Source organism: Coffea arabica, chromosome 6c (assembly GCF_036785885.1).
Source record: "Coffea arabica cultivar ET-39 chromosome 6c, Coffea Arabica ET-39 HiFi, whole genome shotgun sequence".
Classification (NCBI taxonomy): domain Eukaryota; kingdom Viridiplantae; phylum Streptophyta; class Magnoliopsida; order Gentianales; family Rubiaceae; genus Coffea; species Coffea arabica.
Window position 1 is genome coordinate 50,436,835 of NC_092320.1, and position 11,142 is coordinate 50,447,976.

Genomic DNA, 11,142 nt, shown 5'->3' on the forward strand with positions numbered 1-11,142 from the left:
TTGTATATCAGTTTGTGTAAACTTCTATCTTCTAATTTATGTGGTTTAAATAGGCGCAAAAATGAATGAAAAATCTAAAAGGTAAGGCGTAGCAGCAGCTTCCAGTAGGCTGATTTTCAAAATTACGTAGCAACACAATTTCAAGTTTACACTCCTTGCCTATATTTCCTGTCATCTTCCATACATTTTGCATGCATATGATGCAAGTATGGTGGAGCTAATTGATGCAATGTATATGGCCTCTCTCCATTAAAATTCCAGCTGCATGTTAGTGTCAAAATTCATTACAGAAATTTCATTTTGTTTATAACGAAAATCAGTTGCTGCTTGTGGTGCACCTGTATAGCTTCTGCTCTTATACGTGCCCCACACAGAACACACAAGTATGTTTGCCTTTCTCTGTACTCCAAAGCTAGGCGGTGCAAATTAAACTCAAGTCCAGTTAGGCCAAGTGAGTTGCTAGTGGATTTCCCAAATTAAAAGTCTAACTAAAGCGTGCGCCCACACACACACACACACACACTACTACCATCACATACTATCTAATTTTTTTTTTTTTTTGACTGCTGGGAGCTGAGATTGAACCAGCAATAACTTACTAAATACGAAACGCGACTTGGATGTTTTCTTTGAGCTTTCGAGCATGTACAAGTGTTGGAATATTTTATGTGGCCTACATGACCATATTAAGATAATCTCCCATTAATTAGAAGGACAAATAATTATATAAATAAATATGAATAACAAATTACATTATTTTATTAAGAATAGATGATTGATTAGAGAAAGTAGGAAGTTCCATATTTGTTGTATGTGAACGTGTTATCTGTTGATTGTTCCGATACTTTATTTGATATTTAGTGAAGTCTAATTGATAGATTTGATAAATTAAGTGCTATTTATCCGATGATCATTGGGGTCTATCTCTTTATCTTATGATGGGAGGGATTATAGGGTCTACAGATACCAAAGGACTCTCACCATTCTAATACGTTTGTCTTTTACTCATCACTAAAACAAGATAAAAGAGAGTTAGGTGAAGACTGAGAGTTAGGTGAAGACTAGATTGCATGGCTATTTGGGTGAGGGAAGGCTAGGCAACATAACACGGTGTGTTGGAAATTAGCATAATATGGTATGCTGGAAATTAGCATAATATGGTGTCTTGGAAATATTGCGGTTGTTTCCTTAAAGACATCGCAGTCAGCCTAATATGGTGGAAATTAGCTGAAATTCGCGTAATATGGTGTATAAAGACATCGCAGTCATACATGGTGTATAAAGATATGGTGGAAATTAGAAGAAATTAGCCTGATATGGTGTATAAAGACATCGCAGTCATATATGGCGTATAAAGATGCCTTAGCATGCGACATGTATGGTGTATAAAGATGACTTAGCAGATATATGGTGTATAAAGATACTGACATCGCTCACAATCATACATGATGTATCGCTCAGAGCCACGGTCATATATAACCATATAAACATAATGACATCGTGTCAGGCACCTAAGAAATAAGAACATGTCGTTTTGGGAAGGTCTGCTATGCGTTTTGATGTTAAGGGGCACAATAAGCAAAAACGACGTAGTTAGACTTATTCGGGTAGCTAGTGCTTTATGTCCAGTTAGAAGGATAACAGAATTGTACAAATGATTCCATTACGTCCGGTAACAGGTTCAGCATGCAAAATACAAGGTGCCCTTTCGCTCTCTTCTCGGTTGCTCTCTCCCTGCTCTCTCTCTCGTCTAATTCTCAGCTTCCTTCCTCTTCTTTCACCATTTTTATTCTGCTAAACCTCTCTCAACCTCTCAGAGAATTCTTAACCTGACACATCGCAGTCATAATGTATGCCCTCAAACATCCCAGTCATAAGGTATGTCCTTGAACCAAATAAGGCCTCTCCTGGATGCTTTGATCTTCCACCAATTTAAGTCTACTTGGATGGTCTGTCCTTCCACCAAATTAAGTCTACTTGGATGGTATGTCATTCAACCAAATTAAGTCTACTTCCCAGTCACAAGGTATGTCCTTCAACCAAATAAGGCCTCTCCTGGATGCTTTGACCTTTCACCAATTTAGTCTATTTGGATGGTCTGTCCTTCAACCAAATAAGGCCTCTCCTGGATGCTCTGACCTTTCACCAATTTAAGTCTACTTGGATGTTTACTTTGAGCTTCAACCAAATTAACTCCAGATCATCAGTAGTTATAATCATTCATTGAGGCCTTCAATACTCTTATCAGCCCTAGAAAACTTGTCACTATTTCCCACCTTAGAAATTTGAAAAATGAGGCACGGGAAAGCATTACTTGCTTGTATAACAGGCGAAAAAGCCTCTCTACGGGCAACCGTGGCTGGCGCGGATGTGGCGAGAAGGTTAGATGAGGCTTCCGAAGGTTACAACTCTCCATACGAGGGAATCAAAGTACTGACGGTTGACCGACAGAAGCTTCTAAGACTTGCAGCGCATATACAATCTCCTCCTGTAATTTACGGGATCTGTGTGAATGGCAAGCGAACAGGATTAACGGTTGAGGATTCTGCTCTTTTCAGCTACTCTCTCATTATTGTGAAAGTGGAGGGTCAAAGTATTATGATGCATGGGATGGAGGACGGTGCAGAATCACGGTTAGTCGTTTGTCCTCTCTATGCTTGCGAAATACGTATACTAATTAGCTAGTGAGCAATCTTTGTTTCCGGGTTCATATGATTCTAAACAGTGGATTTGTTCTTGTACTTGATTGATATCTTGAAGGAATGGCGGTAACCTCAATTGGAAGACTATAAAATCCGCAAATTATGAATGGAATTTGGGCACGGAGGCCATCTATGTGAGACATCTCCTCTTATTTATCTTTTTGTTAGTAGAGTATTTGCTCAGACGTCACGGGGCGTTGAAAAATTTTTGAACCACGATTATGGTACCATAGACTACAGAACGAGTAAATTTATGAACATCCTATGCCAACAGGGAATGTTAAACATTATGGGCATATTCTGTTTTGACTATTCCATCTACTTTTAGATTTTGATTACCACATATCATTTTTTATATCCTTTTTCTTTTGCTTTTTAATTAAATTTCGAAAACTTTTAATAGAAAAAAAAAGACTAGAATTAGAAACACATAAGAGTAGTACCGGATTGAAACTTCAAATGAAGATATTCGTTTCTAAAAGCTTCTAAAAGTGCACAAGAAATATATGAAACATCAATTCTAATTGGTTCTGAAGCTTTAAATTGAGTAATTAATCTTGTGTTTGGATGCAGTTAACAACTCAAGTAAACAGTCCCAAAGCAGAATTTAGAACATACTTTGAAAGTTTTACTACAAGCAAAAAAATAATAAACACACGTCATCATGAAATGATTAGAGTCTATGAAATTGAAAAGGGATTGAAAAATTGCAAAAAATTCAAAGTGAAAGAAATTTGATTTGTTCAACTTTCAACTTCTGCATTGATCTATCAGATACTAAATTGTTTCCCTAGTACACGAGATTACTTACTGTAAGTACCCATACTGTTGCAACTACTCTAGTAGTTTATTCAGTAGAGCTTAATTTGTACTAGTAAATTTGAAGATGGCAAATGTTTTGTTTAATGTTTATGATTTTAGAATTTCACTTTTCAGGTCATTTTTTGCAGGCATAGTGAATGGCAAGATGATTAAATTGGTTGCTACTGAATTTTAAAGCTTCAATAAAGGTTGTCCATGTTTCCAAGCCTAGTGGGGATTGATGTTTTGTGGTCGCTTCCAGCAGTTTGACGTGCACCAAGTCCAACCTTCAAGTTACTTGAGTTATGAGAATTATACTATTTATGTAATAGATTTCGTTTGGAACATTTTAATTTTCGTCTTTTCCGTGAAAATGAAACCGGTTTATGTTTGATGTTGCTTCCCTGTTGTCTTAATCTTTGAAGATTGGCTGCCAAAGTTCTTTGCGTTTGTTTATATATTATGACCATGGTCCTTGAGAATGATTATGTATGTTTTATTAATTGTGACGATAATTCTGCGAACAAATTTAATGGATTCCAGAAGATGTCAATTTCAAATGATCGCCAACTTGTCCTCTACCCCAACTAAAATTGACCAGCCAATGATATTGCATCTTAGTTTCGACAGGAAGAAAAGGAAGCAGACATATTACATATGTAATTAGGTTTTTCGTGTGTAATGCTTTGTTTGGAAAGTTATTTTTTTTAAAAATTATTTTTTATTTTAATGAATATATTTTTTAATTATTTATTATTTTATATATATTAAATTGGTACAATATATTTTTCTATAAAGATTTTGAAAAATAACAATCCAAGTGGATTCTTTGACATCTGGAACCACTGTATTTGTGGACCCTATGCAGATTAATTTAACAGTATTAATCACTGGAACCGACCTACAGCTGACGTCAAGATTATGCATTCCTTGTGTTGATAATCAGTTTCTCACCATCACACGTGCACGAATGAAAATCTGGTTTTGGCTGTCGAGGAGACTGGGTCTCTTTCTTTTATCATTTTTTTTTAATTTTGTTTTATATTTTTACGATCAGGCTTGAGATTTGGTCTCTTCTTTCTGAGAAGTTTCTTCTGAAACTTGACGTTATACATTGTGGAGATTGGAAAGAAAAGAAATGCCAACTGGCAAGAAAAAGAGAGAGAGATTTCACGTTTTTATCTTCGCGAAGAAGAAAGAGCAAATATACCAAGAGCGCTAAGAGGGGATCGACAAAATTGTGAGCAGCGGATCCAACGTTACGAAAATGAGTGTTACACCTATATTACTTTTTTTTTTTCCTTAAACCTATATTACACTAATCAAATTGATATAACTTTTGTACTACTTGATGTATCTTTCTAATAAGTTGGTGGAAAACAATATTTGGTGTACAAGTTGCACTGAGTATTGATTTACACCAATCTAATTAATGCAAAATATCAAATGTGTTTTCAACTATACATTGATTGGTAAAATTTGTGACGTCAAACAAAGTAAATATATTAACTTTTTGTATGTTCAAGGTGCAAATGGGTAGATGATTTAGTGTTCATGATGAATTGGAAGTCTAACAACGATTTTGAAGGCGTGGACTAAAGAAGTCAAAAATCCACGTTTGACAAATAACGGCTATAGTGTTTTTCTTTTTCTTTTGGGCAAATAATAAAGAATTTTATTGATCAGCAATCACAGTTTGTACACATGGCTAACGCCTCTATTACACCATCTAACTACAGCTGATGATCTAAGGAAAAAGTTGCTAAACTACAGAAAGGGACCCTTACTGATGTTGTTAGGTTCAAATTTGGACTTTAACAAATCAGTTAGAGGATATTTTGGATCCGGAAAAACATCATGTGGAAGCAAAGGAGTAAAATTTAGTGGTATCGACAGGGGGATCGGATTACAGCATTTTTTCATGCACATGCATCCAAACGAAGGAAGCAAAATCAAATACATGGCCTTTTAACAATGCCATGCAGTGGTGCAACTCCCATGATGATCTTGAGAACATTATCTTAGACCATTTTGGATCTACTTTTTCCAGTTCAAAGCCATCCCCTGAGATAATTGATGCAGTTTAGAAAGTGTAACGGCCTCATCTCCCCCTAGGGCGTACTCCAGGGTTTGGCGGATCGCCTGCCCAACTCTCACCAGAACTCACTCACTCACTCATAACTCAAGAAAAATTACCGTACATCCATAAAAATAAATAACACATCCACTTCAACTTAATATAGACATTGATACTCAAATGCAGATACAAAACTTCTGCACACCAAACTACTTCAAAGTGTTTACAATTCGAGTACAATCAACCCTAGTCGAGTGCTAGCGCGAGTACCATTTCAAAACTTCAAAACTAGCTACTCTGTACCAGTCTCACGCCTCCCTCGTATCCCCTGTAAGGAAAACAAATGGCGTGGAATGAGTTAAAAGCCCAATGAGCTTCTAAATAGCAAGTTGACCATTATTTAAAAGTGCAAGTATCACGTAGCAAAATAATGAGTATGAAAAGTTCATAAAAGTGAGCAATAATACTTCAAATAGCAAATGTCAAAATAAGCGAGTGAAAACTCTTTTTGTTTTCCAAAAGAATAATAACTCTTCGAATAACAATCAATGTATAAGGATACAGATGGCTCTTAGAAGCCAAATTCTCATTTCTTCACCAGAGTATGATCAAGTATTAGTTGACACTCCGTCAACTTTCAAGTAAAGTAACTAGTCCAGTAGTACACCACTTAACTCCAATCTCCGTCCACCAACTTAACCCCTTATCGAGTCCGAACTCCAAGATAAACATTGGTGGTAATACTCGAGTATACCGATTAGTCAAAAAGATAACGCTTCACTTGACAACACTAGATACTCATGGTTCGTTATCTAATCGACCAAGCCCTTGTCAGCTCGACTCGATTAAATAGCCAGTGGGGTTTGGGTCCCCAAAAAGTCGATGAGATAACATCTTCAATCGACTGAATCAAAATAAAAGTACGAAGACGGGAATGAGAGGCACCTCCCACTCACATTGAGTGTAGTACATGCTGCCGCTCAGCACTTATAAGTCAAGTACAAGTATATCAAGTCAATAGCAAAAATAAACAAGTATATATCATATTAGGGCAAGTGCGATAAAGTACACTCTTGCCCAATCAAACAATTACATATCATTAAATCACAGTGGTCAAGTATTGAAAACAAGTGTCCAGTTCAATCAGGTATTTGGAAGCACTCACCAAAGATTTAGTGCTTGTCAAAATCACGTTCAGGTGTAACTCCTTGGTTGGAGTCCAAATCTGCGATACAATATTATTTAAAAGCTTGAAATCACTAGGGTTTGAAACTTAAGAGTTTCGCTTTAAACAGGTCAAGTACATGAAACTCGTTTAGATAGGATTCGTGTTATGTATCAAACACTAGAAAATTCATGCTCGCTCTGTTGGTGTTGCTAAAGAAGCAACTAAAACTTTGGAATTCGCATTTGAGTCTAAAAGACGAGGAAAATATATTCCGAGTGGTCACCACATTCATTTTTCCAAGGGTATGAGTTTTAGCCAAATTTTAGCTTATATACCTTTACGAAAGAAGACTCGAATACCATAGATAATCCAAGTTCAACTCGACCTCAAATCTTCGCTCAAACCGCAAGTACACATGCCTAACCTTCGAGTGAAAATTTGGATAGCATGCCCTTTGTATTTAGCTATTTTCTAGCCATTTATGGCTTCATTATTTTCCTCAACTCAACCCAATTCAACATATAAACAAGCTCAACACAATAGCTATTCAACTAGACTCAATATTATCCAATTACAAGTCAATTCGAGCAGTGCAACCATCCAAATCAAAGCTAGAAGTTAGAAACTAGTTTTAAAGACAAATAGCCACACAGTAGGTTTGACATCTCTCAGCAGTCACAACTGAAGCTATGCTTATCGGATTGGGGTAAATTTTATGACGTTTCGAAGCTAAGACAGAGACCTACATTTCCTATGAAGATAGCGACACCAAGTTCTTGCATCTTCAAGGTCAAAAATCGCAATCTCAGAGAAAACAGAAGACTGTCAGCTAATCTGGGTATTTGGGCAGTCAGGGGTATTTTAGACATTTCATTCACTACAGTGCTCCGATTGAGCTGAAATTTCACAGGTAGCTAGCTAACTCAATTCCCTAAAACTTTTATGTTTTGAGTAAGAACTTATTTGTTCTTTATCACGAACGAATATGCAGTTCCAGTTGGGTCCAAAAATTGGGCAGAATCACTAACCCTAGCTGAAATTCGTTAATCTTCATCAAAACTAGAATATCATCCAATATAATTCAAGATTCAAGTCATCTATCCAATAAAATGCAACATAAGAGAGAGAATAAGAGTTTCTTAGCTTAATACCTTCAAGCTCAAACTAAGTCGACTGCGATAAAGTACACTCCCGACTTAGAAGGCGAGGGACAATTGAAAACACTTCACAATGAATCACTTAGCAATATTCATAAGACATACATATAAACAGTTAACACAAAATTCGGAAAACACTCACCAAGGATTCAAATGACTACTCTCGAGTCTTGAGTTGGTTTCCTGGTTCACGGCTACTTCCTAGTACAAGTTAATAAGTTCGAAGTAAATATATAATTTGTAGTCGATCATTTGTTATTCTTTTCACTACTAGAAAAATAGCTTTTAGTGACACTTGTATTATGACATTTTTTCCTAAACGTCATAATAGGGTGATAACATGACAGTCAGTCAGGAGTGTCATTAAAAAGGTGCCAAAAATAGACAAAACTACACCGTATCACCCTTAATTTTGAAAATTGGCTCTATGTTTTAGCGCGTGATTATTTTCACCAAAAATTCTAATATTTCCTCCCTTTTCTTACTTACCACATCTCATCACATCTCTCCTCACCCGCTGCATTTTATCTCTTTTTGTATTGTGACTTTTCCCTCCCTCTCTTGTTTCTCTCAATTTAGGGCAAATTTAGCCAATTTTCTTGCCAATCTGCTAATTTTTCAAGGAGGAAGCAACTAGGATTCATCCCACCGATGGAGGTATGATGATTAAGATGTTTGTTTAGTTTACTGAATATCAATGATTCAATTTTTTGTTAACATCCAGGTTGTTTTCTTTTTGATTTCTTGTATTTAAGAGATAATTTTAACTTTAGGTCTAAATGGATGATGTCGAAAGATAATTGTCTTTTGGATGCCGTCGAAAGATTCCAAGAAAATGTTATAGCCTTCTTTAGCATCAGTTTGGTAGCATCTGTGACCCACCACATGTTTGATAAATTGACTAAATGAGTTTTTCATTGCTTGCCAAATGGATTTGCTCTCTAGTTTACTCAATTCTTCCAAGCAGCATACCCTTTAATTTTTTGCCAAGGCTCTGCCTTCTTTTCTTGAAATTTATTTTATAAACTTATCTTGAGTTGAATAGAGAACTGAAATACTGCAACATGGTTGAATGTGTCTTTATGTTTTCTCTTCAGATCTTTAGTTTGAACATGCATTTTCTGTTTGAGATATTTAGCTGTTTTTGTCTATATAGAGCTGGTCACATCAAACACAAGCTCAGGCGATGTTATAGCTCGTCGGCCAAGAGGCCGGCCGCCTAGCTCCAAAAACAAGCCTAAACTCCCGGTGATAATCACTCAAGAGAGCGCCAACACGCTCCCAGCACATATATTAGAGGTCAATAGCGGCTGTGATGTGTTTGAATTAGTTGCAACATATGTTAGAAAAAGGCAAAGAGGTATTTGCATATTGAGTAGTAGTGGCACGGTCAACAATGTGAGCTTGAGGCAACCGGCTGCTGCCGGCTCAATCATGACGTTACATGGCTGGTTCGAGATTTTATCATTGTCAGGCTCCTTCCTTCCACCATCAGCTCCACCGGGTGCCACCAATTTGACCATATATTTGGCTGGTGGATACGGTCAAGTTGTTGGAGGAAATGTTGTGGGAGCTTTGATTGCTTTTGGACCTGTGATTGTTATTGCTGCTTCTTTCACTAACGTAGCATATGAAAGACTGTCTTTGGATGAAGATGATCACTCACTTCAGGCAGTGGCAGTAGTGGTGCTGTTGCTGCTGGCTCAAATAATAAATTTTCTGATCCATCTTTAAGGCTTCCCTTATTCTAAATTAGTTTGTAATTTGTAGACACTTTTGGTGTGGATTGTTTGGATGATGTACTTTTGCTCAAGTTTGGATGATTGTATTGCTTCTTTTATATTATTGTACTAGCTACGTTACAATCCTTCAAAATTTAGGATTGGAGATGCTTGTGTGGCAGGATGAAATGTGGTTTCTGCCGTCATATGATATACAGCAGGAATTTGGAACACTTTAATTTGGATGCTACACCGACAAGTAGAAAATGTCATAAAAGCTTGATCTAGTTACTCTTCAAAAGTGTCATAATATTTCTATCTACTTATACTAAAAAAGTGACATGATATGTTATTGTACCCCAACATTTCTTGTCATTTGAAAGTGTCATAATATGCATAGATAATGATATTTAATAGTGTCATAATAATGATAAATTGAGACACTTAAAATTGTCATAAACCTATCGTGACGCTAGAATGGATAACGCTTCTAATAGAGCGTCATTAGAGCCTAAACGTCATGACATAGATCTATAATGACGCTTTTGAATGTCATAAAAGGACACTTTTGTAGTAGTGTTTATTTAAACTTATTAAATCAAGTTTGACCTTAAACTACAACTATAGCATTCTCAATATTTATTTATCATTTTAATTTTGAAAGTTATTGACTTTATTATATTTTAAACCATGAAATACCTATCTTCAAGTTTATAAACTTGTATAATGTTTAAACTAATATACTTTCTCAATCCAGTATTAATTTTGACTTATAGATACTCCATTTTCCCTTTTAAGACTAACTAAGCTCTAGGTTGTTAGTGAATTAAATTTTGTTTCACAACCTTAACTTCTCAAGTCTTATAGTCTCTTAAATATTATAAAAACTAATTTAAGTGATTAGGAGCCATTTCGTGTATATAGCCATAACAAATTACCTTAAAGTTTCTAAAACATTATATAAGTCTTCATCTCATTACCAATTCAACCATTCAACATAATTCAGCAATATTACTTCAAAATCCATTAGGTTTGGTAGCTCTAAAACAAGGTTAATGTACATATATAAATTTTAAGATCTTATAAAATATTTGAGCTAAGATTAAATCATTTCATTCTAATCTTAATAATTAAAGTTGATGGAACTTTTATTTCTTCCCTTTTAGACTGAACTGGACTCTAGTTTGCATGTTATTCCTATTTGTTCCACTTCACTAGCCCTTCGAGTTTTAAATTCTTTAAAGTATTCAAAATAAGGTTAAGATGCTACAAACTGATATATATATATATATATTTATTTATATGTATAGTTACAACAAACTATCTTAGACTTTTGTTCAAAAACTTCAAGGAAAGTTCATCTCTTCCCTGTTTTGGCCAACAAGTATAAATTCCAGCAATATCATTCAAATTGTTCAACAAATCTCCATCTTTTACTTGCTTGAAATGCTAAACACATAGCTCGTAATTTGCCCACCCAAACTAGAACAAATAACACATAATTCCAGAAAAGAAT

General features: G+C 35.6%; 1 protein-coding gene and 1 pseudogene across 1 annotated transcript; both read left to right on the plus strand.

Moving 5' to 3' along the window:
• The first annotated feature begins 1,810 nt into the window (after window positions 1-1,810).
• Window positions 1,811-3,904, plus strand: LOC140008088 (uncharacterized). Its single transcript, XM_072051681.1, has 3 exons — window positions 1,811-2,633; window positions 2,761-2,836; window positions 3,653-3,904. Exons 1-3 carry the CDS (start codon window positions 2,293-2,295, stop codon window positions 3,656-3,658), a joined length of 423 nt encoding a protein of 140 aa, XP_071907782.1. The 5' UTR covers window positions 1,811-2,292; the 3' UTR covers window positions 3,659-3,904.
• Window positions 3,905-7,501: 3,597 nt separating this feature from the next.
• Window positions 7,502-9,859, plus strand: LOC113693227 (AT-hook motif nuclear-localized protein 23-like; annotated as a pseudogene).
• The last annotated feature ends 1,283 nt before the right edge of the window (window positions 9,860-11,142 follow it).